This window comes from Lampetra planeri, chromosome 1 (assembly GCF_965212315.1).
Source record: "Lampetra planeri chromosome 1, kcLamPlan1.2.h2, whole genome shotgun sequence".
NCBI lineage: Eukaryota > Metazoa > Chordata > Hyperoartia > Petromyzontiformes > Petromyzontidae > Lampetra > Lampetra planeri.
This window is the reverse complement of record NC_136107.1, coordinates 26,913,949-26,941,571: the sequence shown is the minus strand read 5'-3', so window position 1 is coordinate 26,941,571 and position 27,623 is coordinate 26,913,949. Positions and strand designations below refer to the sequence as shown.

At 52.2% G+C, this 27,623-nt stretch overlaps 1 protein-coding gene across 1 annotated transcript; it reads left to right on the top strand.

The window, feature by feature from the left end:
* Positions 1-12: 12 nt before the first annotated feature.
* LOC144720805 (uncharacterized) lies at positions 13-26,812 on the top strand. Its single transcript, XM_078597872.1, has 2 exons — positions 13-521; positions 26,511-26,812. Exons 1-2 carry the CDS (start codon positions 122-124, stop codon positions 26,810-26,812), a joined length of 702 nt encoding a protein of 233 aa, XP_078453998.1. The 5' UTR covers positions 13-121.
* The last annotated feature ends 811 nt before the right edge of the window (positions 26,813-27,623 follow it).

Genomic DNA, 27,623 nt, shown 5'->3' with positions numbered 1-27,623 from the left:
GGAATACCCGGCACGACAGTAAATCTGCGACTTTTGTGCGCGGCGTGTGTCACAGCCTAACACACACACACACAGACACACACACAACTACGACTACTACTGCTACAAACTCGAACTGTACATGCAAATCGTACGCGCGACAATGCACTCGGCTCTGCACGTGAACTCGCTCCTCTCTCGATTCGCCGCGGGCATCCCCGCCGCTACCCACCTGCCCATGGCGCGCGGGGGCGGTGGCCACCCGGGCGATGAAGGGGGGCAGTGCGCCCCCCACGGGGAGAAACAACAGCAGCAGCAGCCGAGCACCGCCGCGATCTCCTGCCCGCCACCCGCAGGTCACACCGATGACCCGGCCTTCGTGCGGGGCCTTCACGTGGCGTTCGCTTTCGAGCGCGGTGCCCGGGCCGCGTTGGCCCAGCGGGGAGAGAGGCCCTCTCTGCAAGGCGGTGGTGGCGGTGGTGGTGGTGGTGGCGGTGGTGGTGGTGGTGGCGGCCCCGTTTACCCGTGGATGAGGAGCTCAGGTAGGGCTTGACGTGGGGGGGGAGGGGCAGGTGGATGGGGGAGCGGAGGGGGTGACGAGATGGGAGAGAGAGAGAGCGCGGGAGAGGTTCCCGATACGCGAAAGGGGTCGCTCGTATTAGTAAGACATGATGATACTAACTTGTAAATAAACACCGAGACACGAGCGCGTCGCCTCGCCACGTCACGATGTTAATGACGCTGTGGTGGTTCCGTCTTAGCCCATAGGACGTACAGACACACACACATGTGTATCTATCAGAGGTGGGACAAAGTCATTGTTATGCAAGTCCCAGTCGAGTCGCAAGTCATCAAATTCATGACTCGAGTCTGACTCGAGTCCAAGTCACATGACTCGAGTCCACATCTCATAGGTGGGACAAAGTCATTGTTATGCAAGTCCAAGTCGAGTCGCAAGTCATCAAATTCATGACTCGAGTCTGACTCGAGTCCAAGTCACATGACTCGAGTCCACATCTCATAGGTGGGACAAAGTCATTGTTATGCAAGTCCAAGTCGAGTCGCAAGTCATCAAATTCATGACTCGAGTCTGACTCGAGTCCAAGTCACATGACTCGAGTCCACATCTCATAGGTGGGACAAAGTCATTGTTATGCAAGTCCAAGTCGAGTCGCAAGTCATCAAATTCATGACTCGAGTCTGACTCGAGTCCAAGTCACATGACTCGAGTCCACACCTCTGGTATCTATACATACACACACACGTGTGTTTATGTATATATACACATACGGGCGTGTGTATATATACATACACACACACGTGTGTTTATATATACACATACGGGCGTGTGTATATGTATGTTAAAGCGTACTTTGCTTTCGAGATGTAAAGTTTGGCAAACAAAACACGAGCTGGGTCTGTAGCCCTGCGCCGATTAACAACAACAGCGAGCGAGAGAGCAGACGCACGAACGCGCCAATTGTTGTTGTTGTTGCTGCTGTGGTGGTTGTTGTTGTTGTTGCTGTGGTGGTTGTTGTTAAACGCTGTCACTTTGAGAATAATACCACGCAGCGTGTGTGTATATGTATATAGAGAGACATGCAATTGTTTAATTGTAGGTTGTTATTTTTTTTATATTGCTTGATACATTTTTGCATTTTTTTCCCTGAACATAATCTACCCAGGGGTAACATTTTACCCGGAGTGTAAATTAAGGAGACACGCGCTTAGTCTCATCTGGCTCTCATCTGGTTATAGATTCGAAGTAAACAACATGAGCGAAGCAGTGTCACACTCACACGTCAACTGTTGTGTCACGCACGCTTCTAGGGGTGGGGATGTTGCTGTTGCCAGGCTGTATCATGTATAGACGTGAATTCTGGATAGCTATGTTATTGTCTACAAAGATGCTGATGTGTGTTTAAGACGTAGGCTCTGTTATGGACGCCCATGTGTGTGTTGTAGATGTATACGGTGGGGAGCGGTAGTGCTGTGGTTAGCGCGCTGCGCTACAAACTCGACCACTCGCGTTCGATTCCCGCTCATGGCAACCAACACTACCGGGCCTCTCCTAGGTCAACTCAGCCTCCAAGGAAGTAACCGGTGGGGTGCGTGGTGCTGACCACCCACGCCCTCGTGTGCCACAATGCCGGCCTTCATAGGTGCTTCTCGCTAACAGCACTTGCCCCTGTACTCTAGTAAATTCTACATGGGGGGGGGGCATCTTTGTCTTTGTATACAACGTGTCATATTGCAAAATGTATACACGAATATAATTATCTCATGTATACACATATATACATACAATATATGGCCGCAGTATAGGTCAATGTATTATACCGACTGTAATCACCCAGGAATGTCTGTCCTTAACGCTCGTGACGTCACTCCACGTAGACCAGCCCCCCCTAATTAATATTCATGAGCGGGTGACGTCACTCTATGGAGTACTGTCCCCCCCTCACTAATAATCATGCGCAAGTGACGTCACTCCACATCGAACAGCCCCCCCTCATTAATAATCATGAGCGGGTGACGTCACTCCACATGGGGGGGGGGGCGAGGCGCCTCCTCCCCCCCCCCTCGGCGTCAACTCACAACCCTCATCTTCTTAGGTTTTTTCGGTAAAGTCACGTAGGTCAAAATTAATGAAAATAAAATTAAAAAACAAAAATCACGACGTTTCGGAGGCAACACAAGTCTCCGTCATCAGGTGGGACCGTCACAACCCTCACTGCAAAGGCAGAACCCTCACGTCACGCGATCTCCGTCACGCTGTTGAGACATCAAAGTAAAAAGGACGTCGTGATGATGAACAAGGGATTATCACCTTTACATGAAATAGACCTGTGTCACCGCGCCCTTACTAATTGCACACGAATTGGTGCAAGCTTCAGATTCACCGCAATCCACCCGTCCTTGGACTGGCAGAAGGCTCCCGTATGAATAATTACAATGCGTGGCGCAGTGGTTTGGGGCCGTCCATAAATGACGTCACGCACCTAGGGGGGGGGGAGTCAGACATTTGTGACGATGTGTGACGAAGGGGGGGGGGGGGGGGGTTGAGAAATGTGACGTCACATCAAAATGCGCAACTTTAAATGAGTATAGACAACACGTTCTACGTAATTAAAGATACTTTTTTAATAAATGGTTTCTCCTACAACATCAGATTGCAGCGGCACATTAAACTATTGTCATTGTAGTGTGTATTTAAACCGATTTGAAGCATGTTTTAATATTGGGGGTGGGGGGGGGGGCAGAGCTTTGTGACGTCATATTTGAGGGGGGGGGGGTCTGACTTTTTGCGACGCCGCGTGACGAAGGGGGGGGGGGGTTCTAAAATCCTCAGAAATCGCGTGACGTCATTTATGGACGGCCCCTTTGGCGCACTGCACTCTAATGAGTTCGATTCGTGGCCGAAGCTCACGACGAGCCCCCCGCGTTCCGCAGCGCGCACAGTCCAGCGCGGTGAAGTATGGTCAAGCAACCCCCCGTGCCCCCCACAACCAACATGACCGAGGCGGCCGTGCGAGTGGCCTTCATCCAGCAGTGGATTGGCAAACGAATTAACGTCTCGCTTACTAAAGATGTTGCGTCAACAACACAATGTTAAATTTCGATGTAAAGCTTTCGTGACCGCAGGGATTCATCTTCTTGGTTCTTTCGGTAAAGTCACGTAGAATGGAAATACTAAATTACATAATAATATTATAGAATATTATTATATTATTATTTTATTATTTTATATTACATTACTTTATTATGTTTTATTTTTATTATTTTATTATTTCCATTCTACGTGACTTTACCGAAAGAACCAAGAAGACGACAACGAATGTGCCTCGCTACGGGGAAAACCCCAATAATGTTTAAGAGCAATGAAAGACTCACACACACACAAAGACAAAGATCCCCCGTATAGCCTTAACACACTGTTGGGACAAGTGCTGTTAGCGATAATGAAAGACTCACACACACACACAAAGACAAAGATCCCCCGTATAGCCTTAACACACTGTTGGGACAAGTGCTGTTAGCGAGTAGCACCTATGAAGGCCGGCACTGTGGCACACGAGGGTGGGGTTGGGTGGTCAGAACCACGCCCGCCCGCCTTTGTCTCCCTTGTGGCGAGTGTGCACACAGCGCACCAGGTACTAAATTGAGGCTGAGTCGACCTACGACTGGTTCCGATGATCGTGACTGGTGTTGGCCGTGAGCGGGAATCGCAACTCGAGTCGCCCGGTTCTCAGCGCAGTGTGCTACCCACTGCACTACCGCTGCACACGTACAAACACGCACGTAGCTCCAAAGACAGATGCCCCCCCCCCCCCCCCCTATAGAAGACATACACAGACCGTAGGGGCAAGTGTTGTTAACCCGTAAACAACAACAACAACAGCAGCAGTAGCAGTGGAGTTGACCTATTATGGCAGGCACAGAACCAGCTCTGATACCGCTCTACTGATGTCTGTCGCTATTGGCGAGTCGAACTGGAAAATGTGGCCGCCGAGTTCGTAGCGCAGTGGCGTCAACCGTTGCGCCACCGCTCCTCGCGTATACGTACAGAGAGAGGCACACACGGCACCACCCACTCGCTGCTGCTGCTGCTGCCCGGCTGAGAAGCACAATACTGGGTGGAGGGGGAGGAGATGTGTTTAGTTACAGGCCTCGCCTCTTAGGGAACGATAATGCCTGGATGAACGGAGCGCACTGCGGCTGTGTTTGGAACGATGCTCTCTCTGCCTGGAGAAATCCAGAGGTTGCAGGGTAAACACAAAGCAAAGGCTTGCAGGTGTTTTTCTCACTCAAAAAACTCCCCCAATGTACGTACTCAATGTTGAAACTTCTTTCGCACCGTGTGTAGCCAGCCGTGCTAATCAATCCTTCTTTAAGCCGTTTTGAAGTCGGAACTTTCGGCGTAAGGCACTACCACTAGAGTACAAGGTATACGCCTACCCATCATAATTATAACACGTATATATCACGGTGTACTATGTTCCTTTCTTCTTGTATATGTAGGTGCACATCACTGCAGTATCGTGGGGACAACGTAAGGCGAGATGGATGTGACTGGGTGCAAAGATCATTCCAGAAATAAGCATAACCCGTAAAAACAAAGTTTTTCACTATAAATCCTTTATATGCGTGGCGGCTAGAGTCCTCTCGTCCTCTGGCTTGAGATGGCTGCCACCTATGGGTCAGATGATTGCATTGCACCATCAAGCAATTGGTAATTAAATATAATATTTTTGTCCTAAAAAGTGTAAAATTTTGGAATTTTTTTCACGAACATTAATTGTCACGCACAACGAGTTTGTATGGAAAATGTCATCTCGATTGGATCACGGGAAGTGGGTTAAAAAACGACCGAAAGATTTGCACGGTCCTAAGCAAGCAAGCGAACTTAATATAAAGGATTTAAAAAGTGTTCTGTTCCCCGGCTGAAATTAAGCACAGGGTTGAGATGCATAGGGAAGCAGACCCCCTGATTCAGTGTGCTATTACACGTCATAGCCCGCTTCAACTGACGCCCACGGTGGCCAGATGTTAACTACCTCGCCAGGAATACAGGAGGGCATGGGTTCGATCCCGACCTTGACTTCTGCTGTATATTTGGAGTTTGCATGTTCCGTGGTCGTTGCTGGATTTTTCTCAAGGTCCCCCGGTTTTTCCCTCGACATTGAGAATCAACATGCGTTAGGGTGTGTGATTGCTATACACGTCCACGCGATGAGCCACTTCATTGAGCCATCATTTGTGGCCAGGAATCGGAAGACAAACTGATGACGTACATTTTCATACGTCATCGGAACGGGAAAGGGCTAAACACAGGCTAAGAAGAGTGGTTCATAGCCATAATGGATATGTGGACTATACACTATCGGCCCTCAATAACTACTAAATACCGACACGTTTTGTCAGTATCTATAACAGACCACAAAACACACATTAGTGCCGTTGTGGAGAATATGAAACGATGTTAGAAAAAAAAATAGTTTTGCTGGCTGGCAGCACGTCACGTCCGGAAGGAGGGAGGAACGGACGGACGGTGACGTCCAAATGACGCGGCGGGCTGCTAGCAAATAATAAAGTAAAGACGCATATCCGTCCATAGCATGTGAAACAAAGGCATTTATTGCACAACCAATGAGCCGCAGGCACGGCATCTCTGGGAGGGTCTACATCTCAGCAGCATCGTGTCAAGCTAAGCAATGATCCGGCCCGATTTCGACACAATCTCATCTCGTCATCAGTAGCAGCAGCAGCAGCAGAATCGCCCTTCTTTGCTTGAATCACAGATGCAGGTGAACTCTGGCGATCGTATACAGAATCCGAATATTTATTCACACTGCAGGAATCCGATGAGCTATGAAGTTATATTTTTCACCCATGTCCAGTAAGGGTCAGGTCCGAATGTGGCAACACACACACAACAAAAATAATAAACACGATAGGAGTATAAATTGTAGTTCTAGATTTGAAGCTTTCGTGACTGCAAGGATTCATATTCTTAGGTTGTTTCGGTAAAGTCACGTAGGTAAAACATTAAAATTAATAAAAGTAAAATAAAATAAAAATCACGACGTTTCGGAGGCAACACAAGCTTCCGTCTTCAGGTGGAACCGTCACAGCATGTTTATTTTACTTGTATTAATTTTAATGTTTTACCTACGTGACTTTACCGAAAAAACCTAAGAATAGAAATTGTAGGTTAGTTGACAATTAACTTTTTTTGAAAAATAACAGAGAAAACCAAAACATGTTTTTTTTGTATCTTGCTAGGTAAGGCCCACTACGGGCCTCGGGTTGTGAGCCACTGGCCTGACAAACTGCCCGATCTCGTGACCCCGTTTACATATTTGACGCGTGGGACAAGGGGCAGCGTGGGACAAGGGGCAGCGTGAGACAAGGGGCAGCGTGGGACAAGGGGCAGCGTGAGACAAGGGGCAGCGTGGGACAAGGGGCAGCGTGGGACAAGGGGCAGCGTGAGACAAGGGGCAGCGTGGGACAAGGGGCAGCGTGGGACGAGGGGCAGCGTGGGACAAGGGGCAGCGTGGGACGAGGGGCAGCGTTGGACAAGGGGCAGCGAGCCCGCTTGCTTGGTGGGCCTTGCGCAGCGAGCCAGCCAGAGCGCGGGTGAGAGGGGGTTTTTATGGCGATGGGTTGGACGCAGAAAATGGGGCTCTGGTGGGGGGAGGGGGCGGGGGTCCCTGCCCGGATTCCCTCGATGCCGCCTGATTCCCAAGCGTTTGCAGCAGCAGCAGCAGTGAGATCAGCGGGCAGTTGAATCTCTCTCCCTGCTCAACATTCTTGCTTCTCCCGTGATCGTTTTGGCCGCGTTTCCAAAGAGACGACGTCTCTTGTGGGACGCGGGGTGGTATTGGGGGCGGACGAATGGAGGGTGGGGGTCAGGCCACGGTCTCAAGTCGAGGCGATAGTAGATCGACACATCCAGGGATATTTATCATCAACATCAGCAGCAACATCAGCAGCAGCAACAGCAGCAGCAACATCATCACACTTTTGCTTTATTGGAATGGTGGGACGTTCATTCAGCGCATACTGTGTATTTTGTACAAAGATCTCAAAATAAAAAAATGTGTTATTAGCATCAGCAAATACTGCAACAAAAATGCCAGGGAAACGATTGCGATGTTTTAACTTTAATTTCTTATTCATGCCTGAGCTGGTTTAATGGCGAGCACTCATGGCTCGACGGCCACCGCCTCACTGCCGTCTGCGAGTCGCAATGCAAAGGATAGAATCTTTGAGCGAATATCGGAGACGGTGCGTAACAGCAGCAAGGTGAAAGAGCAGGCGGTCAGTGAAGTCAGTGAAGTCAGTCCGTCCGTCATTGCGAACGGGCTACAAAGTTCATTCAGCGCATACTTCCACGTCCATCGCCCACCCTTTTGGCCTCGCCCCCCCCTCCCTCCCGATACGTTCCTTTTATTGGCTACCATAGTCTGATGAGCTCCCCCCTCCCTCTCCCTCCCCCCTCAACTCGCTTTTAAGGGATTACATCTTGAATCATTGCCTCACTTGATACAGCTAATCTGGCTGTGACGGTCCCACCTGATGACGGAGACTTGTGTTGCCTCCGAAACGTCGTGATTTTTGTTTTTTTTATTTTACTTTCTACGTGACTTTACCGAAAAAACCTAAGAAGATGATTCCTTGCAGTCACGAAAGCTTCAAATCTAGAATTTATGGGCTACAAAGTCGCTACTCAAGCCAGTAGTCACATTTGCATAAAATAAACTCACACAATTTATCGTGAAAACACTGCCCCATAACACAAACCATTTATATAATATCCTGACTTTTCGGGTAATTGGATGATGGCGTTTCGTCAAAACCGAATCAGAATCACGTACAGTTGGACATGGTGCGTTGCACGGCACGCTCTAGAAGGCATATTGCCCGAAACGTCGGGCCGTTATTTACGTATTCTGTTGAAAGGCACGTGATGGCAGTACAGCAAGATGGTTCGCGAGCTAGATACCAACGTCGAGGTCTGCTCCTGGGTTCACTTCATGAGTTCATGGTTTGCGTTGCGTGACCACAATCGCACTACTGTGACTTGTCTTTAATGTGTCTCTATGTGCCTCTATGTATCTGTGTATTTCTATATCGGCTTATATGGTTCAAAGTATGGGGCGCATGACCATAATGGCACAACTGTGGCTTGTGGCTTAAATGTTCTATTCATCGAGGAAATGCTCACGTGGACCTGTTGAAGATGTTCTGATGCGGTTAATGCCCCCCCGCCTCCTCCACCCACAAGCAGCTGCCAGACCACAGGTACCTTTCTCTGGAGGCGCATTCCTGGACACACACACACACATTCCAAATGCATCATCATCGTCGGACTAATTCTGTACCTATGCCAAACCTCCCGCCGCTGCGTATTTATTACCAGGCACAATAAAGCTCACCTTTTGAAATATGACGACCTAATTCATACTTCTATTGCCACTCACTTTATACAAATTTACGGCACACGTGGCCGCCGAAGGAGATCGTTGACGGCGCCGTTAAATTCTAAACAAGGAGGCGAAAATACGAGACGAGCTCTCAAACGCAGCCGGTGTGATGGCGCTGGTGCACAAGTAGTGGCACTTCTCAGGTAAGGCCCCGGACAGGACGAGACAGAGGCACGAGAGGAGAGAGACGGACACCGTGTTGCTGGGGACGACGACGTCGCCAGGAAAGGATGTGGCTGATGGGCCCGGTGGTCGAGCCTGAGGACGGAGTCGCAGTTAAAGGAGGGGAGCTGGGGGATGGGGGGGGAGACGCGCCCGAGATGAAGCTCACCGCGGATGATGGAGCGGCACAAATCAACTCGCGTGGACAAGAGATGGACGAGTGGATGGATTGGTTTGTTGCAGCAGTGGATAGGTCCTGGCTGATGATGGTTTAATGTCGTCAGGACGTGAAAAAGAGCTTCATAGCTCATCGGATTCCTCCAGTTGAAATAAAGATTCAGATTCCGAAACGCGTCTGTCTTTAATGCAGCGGCATGATACCCACAATGCCTTTCTGGGAGGGCCATATCGACCTAAGATCGAGTTGTAAAGATTTCACCGAGGAGAAAACTCGACGCGAATTCTGAAGCAGATGAATGCGGCGTTATTTTCGACACTTCCCCTGTTTATGGTAAGGGGAGCGGAAGTGACATTGAAGACGGACGGCGTCATTGAGACATCATTGAGACATCACCACAGATGTTTTAATCCGTCCGTCAGCCTTCGGGTCCAATATTTTCCCCGCCACGTTTTTCTTTCGCAACAGCAATCACTACCCTGACTCGGTTTCACCTCGTCCGGGCGTCTCGTGTGGCAGGATGTGTGCCTGTTGAATGAATGCCACCGTGTGTGTGTGTGGGGAGCGGTAGTGTAGCGGTTAGCGCGCTGCGCAAGAACCCGACCACCCAGGTTTGATTCGCGCTCGGCCAACACCAGTGACGATTATCTGAACCGGTCCTGGGCCTCCCCTAGGTCGACTCAGCCGTAAATGAGTACCCTTGTGCGGTGTGTAAACATCGCCACTTAGGGAGACAAAGGCGGCCCGGTGTGGTGCTGGCCACACCCCCCCCCTCGTGTGCCGTGCACGTGCATTCCTTGGAGTGATCTGAGAGATGTATAAATCCAGATCCGTATCGTACGCTATATATATATTTTTTTTACGAAAAAAAAAGTTTTGCTGACTTGCTGGCTGACTGGAGGGAGGGAGGGACGGTGACATGCGCCTTTCAGTATACATAATTATTCTTCTTCTTGGTTCTTTCGGTAAAGTCACGTAGAAGGGAAGTAATAAAATAATAAAAATAAAACATAATAAAATAAAATATGTTATTATGTTTTATTTTTATTATTTTATTACTTCCCTTCTACGTGACTTTACCGAAAGAACCAAGAAGATGAATCCCTGCAGTCACGAAAGCTTTAAATCGAAATATAATTATTATTATCACATACAGTACTGAGTGTATATCTATATTCATCAGTCGGATGTTGTGCCCAATTAACAGGTCTAACGCGTGCGCAAGGTCCATTTCGCACCTTCCGATTAGCACGTTTGGCTTCGTACGTCGCGACGAAGTCCAACAAGCGCACACGCACGCACGCACACACGCACGCACGCACACACACGCACACACGCGCGCACACACGCACGCACACACACACACGCACGCACACACGCACGCACACACGCACGCACGCACACACACACGCACACACACACGCACACACGCACACACACGCACGCACACACGCACACACGCACACACGCACACACGCACACACGCACGCACGCACGCACACACGCGCACACACGCACACACGCGCACACACGCACACACACACGCACACACGCACGCACGCACACACGCACACACGCACGCACGCACACACGCGCACACACGCACACACACACACGCACACACGCACGCACGCACACACGCACACACGCACGCACACACGCACACACACGCACGCACGCACACACGCACACACGCACACGCACACACGCACGCACACACACACACACGCGCGTGCATTTACGCGCGGACAGTGAATGTGCCCTCCGTCTTCTTTCACTGTCGACGCAGTCACTCGGGTAGCATCAGTAGGCCGCGTGTGACCGCATTAGCTAATTGACACTTTCTTCAAAGGCCCATTCGGATACAAGGTACACGACGTGGCGTGTCTGGACTCGTTGCTCGCTTGCTTACCGTGCGTCATGCCAAACCCAGGCCTCCTTTTTCATTTAGCAGTGACTATCTGCGTCGTTTGTTTGTTTTGCGCTGCATCTCATGGCTGGTGGATATATGAGTGGTGGTGCGTCCTCGGGTTTTGTTGTGAAATGCGATGGCTTCCTCGCTGCCGAGCCGTTACCAAATGACGCCTTGTGGGAGTTGGTGGTGGTTGGCGGTGGTGGTGGGCACGTGTGTACGATCCACAGTATTGCTCCGATTATACGACGCTCTGGAAAGTAAGACGCGCTCCTCCTCCTCCTCCACCCACCACCACCCACCAAACGTGTGCCCTGTGTCCATAAAGTGACACCAACACAGCCGCCATTCGCCACTTCAGTGACGGGGACGTCACAGCGGTGCCCGTGCCAGGCTAGGTGCACTTTGAGGCCACGTGAAGTGTCGTCGGAGGCTCGCTGACAGGAGGTTACGGGACAGACCCAGGCGCCATGGGTTGGCTGACTGAGATGACCGGTAGATGCACCACCAGCTGTAACCTCCTACTGTGCCAGGCTAGGTGCAGGAGGTCACGGGACAGACCCAGGTAGTGCCATGGGTTGGCTGACTGAGAAGACTGGGAGATGCACCACCAGCTGTAACCTCCTACTGTGCCAGGCTAGGTGCAGGAGGTCACGGGACAGACCCAGGTAGTGCCATGGGTTAGCTGACTGAGATGCCCGGTAGATACAATACCAGCTGTAACCCCCTACTGTGCCAGGCTAGGTGCAGGAGGTCACGGGACAGACCCAGGTAGTGCCATGGGTTGGCTGACTGAGATGACCGGTAGATACAATACCAGCTGTAACCCCCTACTGTGCCAGGCTAGGTGCAGGAGGTCACGGGACCGACCCAGGTAGTGCCATGGGTTGGCTGACTGAGATGGCCGGTAGATGCAACACCAGCTGTAACCTCCTACTGTGCCAGGCTAGGTGCAGGAGGTCACGGGACAGACCCAGGTAGTGCCATGGGTTGGCTGACTGAGATGCCCGGTAGATGCACCACCAGCTGTAACCCCCTATTGTGCCAGGCTAGATGCAGGAGGTCACGGGACAGACCCAGGTAGTGCCATAGGTTGGCTGACTGAGATGACCGGTAGATGCACCACCAGCTGTAACCTCCTACTGTGCCAGGCTAGGTGCAGGATGTCACGGGACAGACCCAGGTAGTGCCATGGGTTGGCTGACTGAGATGACCGGTAGATGCACCACCAGCTGTAACCTCCTACTGTGCCAGGCTAGGTGCAGGATGTCACGGGACAGACCCAGGTAGTGCCATGGGTTGGCTGACTGAGATGACCGGTAGATGCACCACCAGCTGTAACCCCCTACTGTTCCAGGCTAGGTGCAGGAGGTCACGGGACAGACCCAGGTAGTGCCATGGGTTGGCTGACTGAGATGACCGGTAGATGCACCACCAGCTGTAACCTCCTACTGTGCCAGGCTAGGTGCAGGAGGTCACGGGACCGACCCAGGTAGTGCCATGGGTTGGCTGACTGAGATGACCGGTAGATACAATACCAGCTGTAACCCCCTACTGTGCCAGGCTAGGTGCAGGAGGTCACGGGACCGACCCAGGTAGTGCCATGGGTTGGCTGACTGAGATGCCCGGTAGATGCACCACCAGCTGTAACCTCCTACTGTGCCAGGCTAGGTGCAGGATGTCACGGGACAGACCCAGGTAGTGCCATGGGTTGGCTGACTGAGATGACCGGTAGATGCACCACCAGCTGTAACCTCCTACTGTGCCAGGCTAGGTGCAGGAGGTCACGGGACCGACCCAGGTAGTGCCATGGGTTGGTTGACTGAGATGACCGGTAGATACAATACCAGCTGTAACCCCCTACTATGCCAGGCTAGGTGCAGGAGGTCACGGGACCGACCCAGGTAGTGCCATGGGTTGGCTGACTGAGATGCCCGGTAGATACAATACCAGCTGTAACCCCCTACTGTGCCAGGCTAGGTGCAGGAGGTCACGGGACCGACCCAGGTAGTGCCATGGGTTGGCTGACTGAGATGACCGGTAGATACAATACCAGCTGTAACCCCCTACTGTTCCAGGCTAGGTGCAGGATGTCACGGGACCGACCCAGGTAGTGCCATGGGTTGGCTGACTGAGATGACCGGTAGATACAATACCAGCTGTAACCCCCTACTGTGCCAGGCTAGGTGCAGGAGGTCACGGGACCGACCCAGGTAGTGCCATGGGTTGGCTGACTGAGATGACCGGTAGATGCACCACCAGCTGTAACCTCCTACTGTGCCAGGCTAGGTGCAGGATGTCACGGGACAGACCCAGGTAGTGCCATGGGTTGGCTGACTGAGATGACCGGTAGATACAATACCAGCTGTAACCCCCTACTGTGCCAGGCTAGGTGCAGGAGGTCACGGGACCGACCCAGGTAGTGCCATGGGTTGGCTGACTGAGATGACCGGTAGATACAATACCAGCTGTAACCCCCTACTGTGCCAGGCTAGGTGCAGGAGGTCACGGGACCGACCCAGGTAGTGCCATGGGTTGGCTGACTGAGATGACCGGAAGATACAATACCAGCTGTAACCCCCTACTGTGCCAGGCTAGGTGCAGGAGGTCACGGGACCGACCCAGGTAGTGCCATGGGTTGGCTGACTGAGATGACCGGTAGATACAATACCAGCTGTAACCTCCTACTGTGCCAGGCTAGGTGCAGGAGGTCACGGGACAGACCCAGGTAGTGCCATGGGTTGGCTGACTGAGATGACCGGTAGATACAATACCAGCTGTAACCCCCTACTGTGCCAGGCTAGGTGCAGGAGGTCACGGGACAGACCCAGGTAGTGCCATGGGTTGGCTGACTGAGATGACCGGTAGATACAATACCAGCTGTAACCCCCTACTGTGCCAGGCTAGGTGCAGGAGGTCACGGGACCGACCCAGGTAGTGCCATGGGTTGGCTGACTGAGATGCCCGGTAGATACAATACCAGCTGTAACAACCTCCTACTGTGCCAGGCTATGTGCAGGATGTCACGGGACCGACCCAGGTAGTGCCATGGGTTGGCTGACTGAGATGACCGGTAGATACAATACCAGCTGTAACCCCCTACTGTGCCAGGCTAGGTGCAGGAGGTCACGGGACCGACCCAGGTAGTGCCATGGGTTGGCTGACTGAGATGCCCGGTAGATACAATACCAGCTGTAACCCCCTACTGTTCCAGGCTAGGTGCAGGATGTCACGGGACCGACCCAGGTAGTGCCATGGGTTGGCTGACTGAGATGACCGGTAGATACAATACCAGCTGTAACCCCCTACTGTGCCAGGCTAGGTGCAGGAGGTCACGGGACAGACCCAGGTAGTGCCATGGGTTGGCTGACTGAGATGACCGGTAGATACAATACCAGCTGTAACCCCCTACTGTGCCAGGCTAGGTGCAGGAGGTCACGGGACCGACCCAGGTAGTGCCATGGGTTGGCTGACTGAGATGACCGGTAGATGCACCACCAGCTGTAACCTCCTACTGTGCCAGGCTAGGTGCAGGAGGTCACGGGACATACCCAGGTAGTGCCATGGGTTGGCTGACTGAGATGCCCGGTAGATACAATACCAGCTGTAACCCCCTACTGTGCCAGGCTAGGTGCAGGAGGTCACGGGACCGACCCAGGTAGTGCCATGGGTTGGCTGACTGAGATGCCCGGTAGATACAATACCAGCTGTAACCCCCTACTGTGCCAGGCTAGGTGCAGGAGGTCACGGGACAGACCCAGGTAGTGCCATGGGTTGGCTGACTGAGATGACCGGTAGATACACTACCAGCTGTAACCCCCTACTGTTCCAGGCTAGGTGCAGGAGGTCACGGGACCGACCCAGGTAGTGCCATGGGTTGGCTGACTGAGATGACCGGTAGATACAATACCAGCTGTAACCCCCTACTGTGCCAGGCTAGGTGCAGGAGGTCACGGGACCGACCCAGGTAGTGCCATGGGTTGGCTGACTGAGATGACCGGTAGATACAATACCAGCTGTAACCCCCTACTGTGCCAGGCTAGGTGCAGGAGGTCACGGGACCGACCCAGGTAGTGCCATGGGTTGGCTGACTGAGATGCCCGGTAGATACAATACCAGCTGTAACCCCCTACTGTGCCAGGCTAGGTGCAGGAGGTCACGGGACCGACCCAGGTAGTGCCATGGGTTGGCTGACTGAGATGACCGGTAGATACAATACCAGCTGTAACCCCCTACTGTGCCAGGCTAGGTGCAGGAGGTCACGGGACCGACCCAGGTAGTGCTATGGGTTGGCTGACTGAGATGACCGGTAGATGCACCACCAGCTGTAACCTCCTACTGTGCCAGGCTAGGTGCAGGATGTCACGGGACAGACCCAGGTAGTGCCATGGGTTGGCTGACTGAGATGACCGGTAGATGCACCACCAGCTGTAACCTCCTACTGTGCCAGGCTAGGTGCAGGAGGTCACGGGACAGACCCAGGTAGTGCCATGGGTTGGCTGACTGAGATGACCGGTAGATACAATACCAGCTGTAACCCCCTACTGTGCCAGGCTAGGTGCAGGAGGTCACGGGACCGACCCAGGTAGTGCCATGGGTTGGCTGACTGAGATGACCGGTAGATACAATACCAGCTGTAACCTCCTACTGTGCCAGGCTAGGTGCAGGAGGTCACGGGACCGACCCAGGTAGTGCCATGGGTTGGCTGACTGAGATGACCGGTAGATACAATACCAGCTGTAACCCCCTACTGTGCCAGGCTAGGTGCAGGAGGTCACGGGACCGACCCAGGTAGTGCCATGGGTTGGCTGACTGAGATGACCGGTAGATACAATACCAGCTGTAACCCCCTACTGTGCCAGGCTAGGTGCAGGAGGTCACGGGACCGACCCAGGTAGTGCCATGGGTTGGCTGACTGAGATGCCCGGTAGATACAATACCAGCTGTAACCCCCTACTGTGCCAGGCTAGGTGCAGGAGGTCACGGGACCGACCCAGGTAGTGCCATGGGTTGGCTGACTGAGATGCCCGGTAGATACAATACCAGCTGTAACCCCCTACTGTGCTAGGCTAGGTGCAGGAGGTCACGGGACAGACCCAGGTAGTGCCATGGGTTGGTTGACTGAGATGACCGGTAGATACAATACCAGCTGTAACCCCCTACTGTTCCAGGCTAGGTGCAGGATGTCACGGGACCGACCCAGGTAGTGCCATGGGTTGGCTGACTGAGATGCCCGGTAGATGCAATACCAGCTGTAACAACCTCCTACTGTGCCAGGCTAGGTGCAGGAGGTCACGGGACAGACCCAGGTAGTGCCATGGGTTAGCTGACTGAGATGCCCGGTAGATACAATACCAGCTGTAACCCCCTACTGTTCCAGGCTAGGTGCAGGATGTCACGGGACCGACCCAGGTAGTGCCATGGGTTGGCTGACTGAGATGACCGGTAGATGCACCACCTGTGCCCCCTACTGTGCCAACTTGCTGTGCTTTAGCCACCCGGCGCTCCGCTCGTTGTTGTGAGCGTCGCTCCTCCGCCCTCCGTTGTTGCTGGAGGGCGACTGCCTCCAACTGCCCAGTAGCGTCCTTCACGAGCCTCCTCCACTGAGGCCGATCTTGACACCGCTGGTACCAGTCATCGGCAAGTCCACTCAGCTCCACGTCCTCCCGTCACACGAGTCGAGTCACACACCCAAACTCACGCACTCCTCTAGTGCACTCCCAAGTGTATCTTTAACATACAGGGCTGGGGTGGGGTGGGGGGATGAGTCTTATAATCCAAAGAATGCAGTGACATCTCAGTCGTTACACGTGTTGTGAAGAGGTGCCATTGCCTGAAACGTCGCCAGATTACGTAAATATACATTCCTTATCAAAGTCACGGTGTTGTGTATTGGGGTTTGTTTGGGTTGTTTTTTGTGCGTGTGTGTGGTGTGTGTAGTGTAGTGTAGTGTGTGTCGTGTGTGTAGTGTAGTGTGTGTAGTGTAGTGTGTGTAGTGTAGTGTGTGTAGTGTAGTGTGTGTAGTGTGTGTCATGTAGTGTGTGCGGTTTGTGTGTAGTGTAGTGTGTGTGTGGTGTGTAGTGTAGTGTGTGTGTGTGGTGTGTGTGTAGTGTAGTGTGTGTGTGGTGTGTGTGTAGTGTAGTGTGTGTGTGGTGTGTGTGTGTGTAGTGTAGTGTGTGTAGTGTAGTGTAGTGTGTAGTGTGTGTGTGGTGAGTGTGTAGTGTAGTGTGTGTGTGGTGTGTGTGTGGTGTGTGTGTAGTGTAGTGTGTGTGTAGTGTGTGTGTGGTGAGTGTGTAGTGTAGTGTGTGTGTGGTGTGTGTGTGGTGTGTATGTAGTGTGGTGTGTGTGTGGTGTGTGTGTGGTGTGTGTGTGGTGTGTGTGTGTGTAGTGTGTGTGTAGTGTAGTGTGTGTGTGTGGTGTGTGTGTAGTGTAGTGTGTATGTAGTGTGTGTGTGGTGAGTGTGTAGTGTAGTGTGTGTGTGGTGTGTGTGTGGTGTGTGTAGTGGTGTGTGTGTGGTGTGTGTGTAGTGTAGTGTGTGTGTGTAGTGTGTAGTGTGTGTGTGTAGTGTGTGTGTGTAGTGTTGTGTGTGTGTGTAATGTAGTGTGTGTGTAGTGTGTGTAGTGTGTGTAGTGTAGTGTGTGTAGTGTAGTGTGTGTGTGGTGAGTGTGTAGTGTGTGTGTGTGGTGTGTGTGTGGTGTGTGTGTAGTGTAGTGTGTGTGTGGTGTGTGTGTGGTGTGTGTAGTGTGTGTGTAGTGTAGTGTGTGTGGTGTGTGTGTAGTGTAGTGTGTGTGTAGTGTGTGTGTGGTGTGTGTGTAGTGGTGTGTGTGTGGTGTGTGTGTAGTGTGTGTGTGTAGTGTGTAGTGTGTGTGTGTATGTGTGTGTGTGTGTAGTGTTGTGTGTGTGTGTAGTGTAGTGTGTGTGTAGTGTGTGTAGTGTGTGTGTGTGTAGTGTGTGTGTGTAGTGTGTGTGTGTAGTGTGTGTGTGTAGTGTAGTGTGTGTGTGTAGTGTGTGTGTGTGTGTAGTGCAGTGTGTGTGTAGTGTGTGTAGTGTAGTGTGTGTAGTGTGTGTGTGTAGTGTGTGTGTGTGGTGTGTGTGTGGTGTAGTGTGTGTGTAGTGTAGTGTGTGTGTGTAGTGTAGTGTGTGTGGTGTAGTGTGTGTGTAGTGTGTGTAGTGTGTGTAGTGTGTATGTGTAGTGTGTGTAGTGTAGTGTATAGTGTGCGTAGTGTAGTGTGTGTGTAGTGTGTGTAGTGTGTGTAGTGTAGTGTGTGTAGTGTAGTGTGTGTGTAGTGTAGTGTGTGTGTGTAGTGTGTGTGTGTAGTGTATAGTGTGTGTAGTGTAGTGTATAGTGTGTGTAGTGTGTGTAGTGTGTGTAGTGTAGTGTGTGTAGTGTAGTGTGTGTAGTGTGTGTAGTGTAGTGTTATGTGTAGTGTGTAGTGTAGTGTGTAGTGTAGTGTATAGTGTGTGTAGTCATTTCATCGGCATGCCGCATGCGACGAACAAAGACAACCGGCTTCAGTCGGGTTCCGCGTCCGCCAGAGCGGACATCCCCTTGGGTCAATTGTTTAAACGTCTACACGCCGATAATTCTTTCGTTCTTTCGGTAAAGTCACATAGAATTACATTTAATTATAATATTGCAACAAGCAGCCATCATCATGTACAAATGAATGAGAGAATGGACTTGTAAACAAGCACCATGTTTGTTTTCTCATTCATTTGTACCTTGATGATTGCTGCTTGTGTTGCAATCGAAACGTCGTATTCTATTATTATTATTTAATTTGATTTATTTCTACGCGACTTTACCGAAAGAACCAAAGAGTACTTCTTGCGCTCGCGAAAGCTTCAAATCTAGAACTTTCTATTGTTGAGGTGTGCCATAAACCACGCAGCACGGACTTGCGTGGACGCAGCCCCATGCATGTTTCGTCTTCTTTTCTTCTTCAAGATTGAGCTGCCAAAGCGGCCCACAGTTGTAACAAGAGCCGCTCTTCAGCAATGCCACAAGCATAGGTCACACGTGGAGGGGATTCTTACCCCACCGCCACCGCCACCACCACCAACCCTTCCTTTTTACGATTCTTTACAACGCTAATTAGGGAAACTACCCCCGACTTTTACAACCCCAAACCGAACAAACGCGGGTTTTTTTCGTCAAATTCTTTTTTTTGGGGGGGGGGGGGGGTGCGGGGGAGCTTTTAAATGACACCGGCCCCCGGGGTTTGTGTAGCGAGGAATATTCGCATGCCGCCCCGTGCCAAGCCAAACGTACCGCGTGTGCGCTGCGTGGAGCGAGCGAAGGGATTCGCATTGGGGGGGGGGGGCGGTCTCAGTTCATCATCCCGGGTTTGGGGTAGAGGGGCTATGGGGCCAGGCCCCAGTCCTTCCCTCCGGGAGGGGGGGGGCCGTCAAAAGCGTTCCAACTTCGTGGGTAAGTGAACGCTGCTTGTGCCAAACCCAGCCCCCTCCCACTCGCCATGTGAATGCGGAATTTCCACCACTGTCTCGTTTCGAAGGGAGGCTTTGTTTGGAATCGTTCGCACAAAGGGCCACATCCGTGTGCGGACGAAAAACGTTTTTGTTTTATTTTCGTCGTTGTATCTTTTTTTTTTGGGGGGGGGGGGGCGGTGTGGAGGGCTGTCTGCGCTCTTGCAGTCTTAGCGAGAACAATGGAAGCGAATCGTCCAGACGACGCGTTCAAGCCGCCTTTGTGGAGAAGACGGCGACTCCGACACTAACTCAGCGCGCGCTGTCGCGTGTTTGTCTCCGTCTGCCTCCCGCGAGAGGCGAGGTGTTATTTCCCGGCTCGCAGTAAAAATTCAACGCAGAGGGACCATCAGGCGGGATGGACACACCAAGCGACTGCCCGCAAAGGCCTCTCTCGTGTCATTTATTATTTTATTTATTATTTCATTCGGTATAACCCTGTGAGCTATGCGGCTCTTGACTCGGGTGCAACCGCAACAAAAGAAAAAAACATGAACAAGAAACATCTTAAAGTGATTTTTCGATGTAAAGCTTTCGTGACTGCAGGGATTCATCTTCTTGGTTCTTTCGGTAAAGTCACGTAGAATGGAAATAATAAAATAATAAAATAAAAATAATAAAATAATTCTCACGACGTTTCATTCAGACGCTGTCTCCCCGACAGACCTGGTCTTCACCTGAGGACGGCTGCTTGCGTTGTGGCCGAAACGTCGTGAGAATAATTTTATTATGTTTTATTTTATTATTTTATTATTTCCATTCTACGTGACTTTACCGAAAGAACCAAGATGATCTTAAAGTGACTACACGCAACGGAAAAATCGAGGGAAAACAGCAAATTCTTCCACCCCCCTCCCCATCTATGCGCGAAGAGAGTGCATCGATTGGGGAGCGGTGGCGCAGTGGTTAGGCCGCGCCGAGCTGCGAGCCCGGAGATCCGAGTTCGATTCCGGCTCACGGACAACTTCGTTGACGATTATCTGACTTCCTCGAGGTCGATCCAGCCCTAAGCGAGTGGCTGGTGCATTGTTGTAAACATTGGCACTGAGGGAGACAAAGGCGGCCCCGTGTGGTGTTGGCCACACCATCCCCTCGTGTGCCGTACCAGCGATACAAAGGGTCTACTCGCTAATAGCAAGTCTCTCAACAAGCCTGTTCAAAGCTGTACGGGATATCTTTGTGTTTTATAATGTTTGCAGTCATTCAACGTTATTCCAGCACCTCTCTCCAAAATTAAACTCAAACTGTGTTTTCACCCCCCAACAATACGAGGCGTGAGTTGATTTCAAAGTTAAATGCCATCATGTATTGAGAAGGTGATAAGGACTTATTATGTGTTTATGCGAAACGTACCAACATAATTTGAAGGGTCCGATATCGAACGTAATACATATAATATTTTATAAATATGTATAAATAAAGGGGACACGTGTAGTCGCTTTGCACGTATGTTTTCTTAATTCTACGTGTTAAACATAAATGCATAGCAATTTGTTATCATCGCCACCACGATCATCACCACGCATGGAATTTGTGTGTCGAGTGTCGGACTCAACATTGGAAAGCCGTTTCTGTTTGGGGTCGACTCACGCCCCATCATCTCCGTGCGGTCGTTAAAATATGTACCGCCGTGTAGAATGTCAACACTACGAGTTGAGGATATGAATAACCCATACCAAATGAATGTGGAGTTTTCATCATCATGTGAGTGGAAGACACTTTGCCTGAGATTATCTAATAGTGTTACACATAACCAGACGAGTATTTACACAATGTGCACATACATGTATTGTAAGTATTGCTTCAAGACATGTTGGGCTTCACATAGCAATGGTCCATGCCAAGGTTTCCCAGCCCCGAGTCCTCGCGGTCCACCACCGCTACGCTACTACGCCCTCCCGCGTTCATCAAAACACTCTTCCACATTCAGATACAAATGAACTCGTTCCACGCTGCACGCGTCAATGTTGAACGTGATCTCGTGTGATCCCGCGCTAAGCAATGAACGCTTCCGGATTGAAAGGGAATTTCTCGTTTGATTGAAAACTCATTTCTTTCGAATTGCGGATTCGCACGCTTTGGCTACGTAAGACGTTCAACATGCATAGACGCAACGGCGTCTGCGTCCATAGAGCCGATTCAAGTGAGGATCTCAGTGTACACGCGTTCCATGTGTACACGCCGCCGTACCAACAATAAGAACGGTAATCCTCTCAATTTGCCTTTCATGACCCAGTAAAGCCTCGGCTCTTGCTTTCCACGAGGGTATTGCATTGGGGGAATGTTTAGCCGATTCAGCCGTTGAGTGATTTCGCAATACAGTGTGCATAAAAAATAATGTTAACACTTAGATGAGACTATCGTTTTTAATGGGAAAAGAACGGATTATACACTGCAATATGATAAGAATTGTATGGCAATAGCTTAAAAAAGTCTCCAATTGTTCGCCATCATTGTCAACGCGTGCCTGGAATCTTCTCCAGGTGGTCTCCAGAGCCCAGAGGCACATTTCTTGTGGTGTTGTTGCAAATTCTCCGAAGTGTGCACATGTTTTTTGAAGCTCGCTGTACTATGTGCGGGATGAACCGTGAGAGATCCCGGAAAGAAAAAAAAACACCACAGAGAATCGAGGAGACCCCCCCCCTCCCCTAGCCACGAACAAAACACAAAGATCCCCCCGTGTAGCCTTAACAGACTGTAGGGGCAAGTGCTGTTAGCGAGCACCTATGAAGGCCGGCACGGTACACGAGGGGGTGGGTGGCCAGCACCACGCCCGACCGCCTTTGTCCGCCAGTGTGGCGATGTTTAACACACCCTACCAGGTTCTTATTTGAGGCTGAGTCGACCTAGGAGAAGCCCAGGACCGGTTCAGATAATCGTCGCTGGTGTTGGCTGTGAGCGGGAATCGAGCACGGGTCGACGGGTCCGTAGCGCAGCATAGCGCAGCGTAGCGCTCACCGCTACGATGCCGGCTTCCACGAACACGGGGTGAGCGTGCAACTCTGTCTCATCAACAAACAATACAAAAAAACACACGATAGGAGTGCAAAGTGTAGGAAAGGAAAACAAATCACTTAAAATATGCGAATAAAAACGAATATTTGTCCTACCAGGTAAAGACCACGGAGGTATTAACTCACTTTTCAGAAGAGACGTGGACACAAATGATAGCTGAACAAAAGTGGCTTATCATGTGCACATTTATAGCAGCAAAATAATACAAAATAATCCCCAAGTGCAGTCCGAACCAGGCTCAGCTCAGCTTGCGAGATCCGGCGAGATCTTAGCCGAGATCATGGTGAGATCCGGCAAAATCTTGGCGACGTCTGGCCGAGATCGGGGCGCGTGGCGGGTGAATTGGTCGCAGTGAAACGCCTTCGTTGTGCGCTTCTGCACGTGTAGCGCGGTGTTGTGAACACGTGTGCAGCAGGTTCTTCTTCATCATCATCATCGTCGTACGTTTAACGTGACAGTACTTAGATTTGTTAACGCATAGGAAGATCCCGTTTAGCAAGTTTGCCCGGATTTTTGTGTTACAAGGGAGATCCGTGGTGAGAGCGTGGGGAATCGGCATGTGCGCGCGTGTATATTCGGCGACCAAGTCAATGTTAACAACAACGATAATACTACTACTCCCGGCTCCCTCCAGTAACCAGAGAAAGCCTCCATTCTCGTTGCTCGGCAAGGGTCCTTGCATTGGGATGGCTGCTTGTCTTGCTGTTCAGCAACAGCTGTGATGGTACAGCGAGGTGGTCAGATGAGTGCGGAGTCAGGGAGTCTCGAAGTGCAGTGAATCGCTGCTGTGATGATCTGCGTAAGTCTGTAGATCTATGTGTGAGTCTGTGGTTCTCTATGCGAGTCTGGGTGTCAGTGTGCATCTATAGATAGTTGTGCATCTGTGGGTCTCTGTGTATTAAGCTAATGGTTTTGTATATGCATCTATATATATATCTATGTGTGCGTCTAAGGGTCTCTATCTGCATCTGTGGGTCTCAGTGTGAATCTAGATATCTGTGTACGCCTGTGAGTATGGGTCTCAGTGTGATTATATAGGTCTTTATGTGTCTCAGTGTAAATCCATATATCTCCATACGAGTCTGTGGTTCTCTATGGGATATATGGGTCTTCGTGTTAATCTAGATTTCTGTGTAAGTTTGTGGATCTCGATGCGAGTCCTACGGGTCTCTCTGTGTGAGTCTAGAGATATTGCCTTCGTATGGGTCGCTGATGTGACTGTACAGCAACAGCTGTGATGTTACATCATTGCGGTGGTCCATCTGGCCAGACGATTTTTGCGGAGTCAGGCGCGTAGCGGAGTGGCTAATCGCTGCCGTGATGACGCCTGCTCGGCCTTCGTGTTTGTGGACGGGGCAATTGAGTCGACGTTCCACGGCTCTGTTCTGCGTGGTGAGCGTAGTCGCCGAAGGTTGCCCTGGAGAGTTTGTCATTTTCCGTGTGTGCATCACGTGTTCCCGTATTGTGCCCACGGATACGTAGAATACAAGAATATTTTTAAATCTATCGGCCTATTGGCTTTCTCCGACCAGTATATTTTATAAATCCAGCAGCATGCATTTTAGCGAGCAAACTCCAGACCCGCTCAGATCTTGATACCCAGAAGATGAAAATCGGTCTAGAATTCATATACATGTATATATATTTATTTATGTATTTAGAGACACATAACGCAATTCCGCGTGTATACGTATGTTTGTTGAACTTCTTTCGCACCCTCCGCAGCCGCTCTTGTGGAAGACGTGAATAGGAGGCATTCGCATATCGTTGTTGTAATTGTCAACAGAACTCACTCGGATGCCCCCTTGAGTTGAATTCGCCTCGTGAGGAAAGCGAGCCCAGCGTGCCTCGTGGCTACGCGTCAGCGAACACGTGGGGCGTCGCATGCTGCCTCGTGGCAACGTGAAACTCGAGACTCCCAGCCGGCCTCGTCCTTGCTGTTGCGTCCACTGCTTCTACTGTTGCCGCTGATTCTGCTGCTGATTCTACTGTTGCCGCCGCTGCTGCTGCTGCTTCTGCTGTTGCCGCTGCTGCCGCTGCTGCTTCTGCTGTTGCCGTTGCTTCTGCTGCTGCTGCTTCTGCTGCTGCCGCTGCTTCTGCTGCCGCTGCTGTTGCTGCTGCTTCTGCTGCTGCCGCTACTTCTGCTGCCGCTGCTGCTGCCGCTGCTTCTGCTGCTGCCGCTGCTTCTGCTGCCGCTGCTGTTGCTGCTGCTTCTGCTGCTGCCGCTGCTTCTGCTGCCGCTGCTGTTGCTGCTGCTTCTGCTGCTGCCGCTGCTTCTGCTGCTGCCGCTGCTTCTGCTGCCGCTGCTGTTGCTGCTGCTTCTGCTGCTGCCGCTGCTTCTGCTGCTGCCGCTGCTTCTGCTGCCGCTGCTGTTGCTGCTGCTTCTGCTGCTGCCGCTGCTTCTGCTGCTGCCGCTGCTTCTGCTGCTGCTGCTGCTGCTTCTGCTGCTGCCGCTGCTTCTGCTGCCGCTGCTGTTGCTGCTGCTTCTGCTGCTGCCGCTACTTCTGCTGCTGCCGCTGCTGTTGCTGCTGCTTCTGCTGCTGCCGCTGCTTCTGCTGCCGCTGCTTCTGCTGCTTCTGCTGTTGCTGCTGCTTCTGCTGCTGCCGCTGCTTCTGCTGCCGCTGCTGTTGCTGCTGCTTCTGCTGCTGCCGCTGCTTCTGCTGTTGCTGCTGCTTCTGCTGCTGCCGCTGCTTCTGCTGCCGCTGCTGTTGCTGCTGCTTCTGCTGCTGCCGCTGCTTCTGCTGCCGCTGCTGTTGCTGCTGCTTCTGCTGCTGCCGCTGCTTCTGCTGCTGCTGCTGCTTCTGCTTCTGCTGCTGCCGCTGCTTCTGCTGCCGCTGCTGTTGCTGCTGCTTCTGCTGCTGCCGCTACTTCTGCTGCTGCCGCTGCTGTTGCTGCTGCTTCTGCTGCTGCCGCTGCTTCTGCTGCCGCTGCTGTTGCTGCTGCTTCTGCTGCTGCCGCTGCTTCTGCTGCTGCTGCTGCTGCTGCTTCTGCTGCTGCCGCTACTTCTGCTGCTGCCGCTGCTTCTGCTGCCGCTGCTGTTGCTGCTGCTTCTGCTGCTGCCGCTACTTCTGCTGCTGCTGCTGCTTCTGCTGCTGCTGCTACTTCTGCTGCCGCTGCTGCTGCTTCTGCTGCTGCCGCTGCTTCTGCTGTTGCTGCTGCTTCTGCTGCTGCCGCTGCTTCTGCTGCCGCTGCTGTTGCTGCTGCTTCTGCTGCTGCCGCTGCTTCTGCTGCTGCCGCTGCTTCTGCTGCCGCCGCTGTTGCTGCTGCTTCTGCTGCTGCCGCTGCTTCTGCTGCTGCCGCTGCTTCTGCTGCCGCTGCTGTTGCTGCTGCTTCTGCTGCTGCCGCTGCTTCTGCTGCCGCTGCTGTTGCTGCTGCTTCTGCTGCTGCCGCTGCTTCTGCTGCCGCTGCTGTTGCTGCTGCTTCTGCTGCTGCCGCTACTTCTGCTGCTGCCGCTGCTTCTGCTGCCGCTGCTGTTGCTGCTGCTTCTGCCGCTGCCGCTGCGGCCGCCGCTGCTGCTGCTACTATTGCCACCGCCGTTAATGTTTCCTCTGTTACCGCTGCTGCTGCTGCTACTGTTGCTGTTTCCTCTGCTAGTTGCCGCTGCGTCTACTGTAGCCGCTGCTGTTGCCGCTGCTGATGTTGCCGCTGCTGCTGCTGCTGCTGTTCGCGACTATGCTGCTGCTGCCGTTGCCCCCCGCAGCTGCCGATTGCCGCCGTCGCCGCTACCACCACGGGCCTCTCTGCTCTTGCCCGCTACCCACGTGCGCGCTTCGCTCTCCGCCCGCAGGACACGACGCGAGGAAGGGCAGGAGGAGCTACACGCGCCACCAGAGCCTGGAGCTCGAGAAGGAGTTCCACTTCAACCGCTACCTCGCCCGGAGACGGCGGGTCGAGATCGCGCACTCGCTGTGCCTGAGCGAGCGCCAGGTCAAGATCTGGTTCCAGAACCGGCGCATGAAGTGGAAGAAGGAGCGTCGAGGCATTGACACGCAGCGGGAAGAGGAGGAGGGGGAGGGGGAGATGGTGGACGAGGTGGTGGACGAGGTGGTGGACGAGGTGGTGGACGAGGTGGGGGAGGAGGTGGGGTAGAGACAAAGTGGCGAGAAGACGGACGACATCAAGGAGTGAACCGTGCTCTGGCCGCGTGCGAGAGAGGCCTTTGTGCGTGATTCGCTGAACATGAAGTCTTGACTTAAAGCTTTTCGTGGCTGCAGGGATGCATATTCTTTGGGTCTTTTGGTAAAGTCACGTAGAGAGGTTCAAAGAAAATAAAATGGCAAAAAAACTACGATGTTTCGATCGCAAACACAACCCATCTGCGTGGCTTTAACGAAAGACCCAAATAAATACACTGGACATTTGTGCGCAATTGCAACGCGCTCGCACTACTGTAGAGACAAAGATCCCCCGTATAGCCTTTAACAGACTGTTGAGGCAAGTGCTGTTAGCGAGAACCTATGAAGGCCGCAACGGCAAAACGACGGTGTGGGTGACCCGGCCGCCTTTGTCTCCCCCAGTAGCGATGCTTGCACACCGCACTGGGTGCTCGTTTGAGGTTGAGTCGACCTAGGGAAGGCCCAAGACCGGCTCGGATCATCGTCACGGGTGTTGGACCGTGAGCGGGAATCGAACGCAGGTCGCCGAGTTCGTAGCGCGGGCACACAGAGAAAGCCTGAACAGCGTTGTTGGGGCAAGTGCTGTTAGAGATCACCACCTATGAAAGGCCGGCACTGTGGCACACGAGGGGGGCTAATGGAGTGATCAACACCACGCCCAGCCACCTTTGTCTTCCCAGTGCTGATATCTACACGCACCGAATCGCGTGCTCGTCAGAGACTGAGTCGACCTAGGCGAGTCCCGTGACTCGATCAGACGACTCGTCACTGATTATAATAGCAGT

What these genes read in the sequence shown, in the direction of transcription:
- LOC144720805 (XM_078597872.1), top strand. Translation starts at nt 122, where the DNA reads ATGCAAATCGTACGCGCGACAATGCACTCGGCTCTGCACGTGAACTCG. An exon ending in CCCGTGGATGAGGAGCTCAG is followed by an intron (nt 522 to 26,510) that starts GTAGGGCTTGAC and finishes CTCCGCCCGCAG; the next exon opens with GACACGACGCGAGGAAGGGC.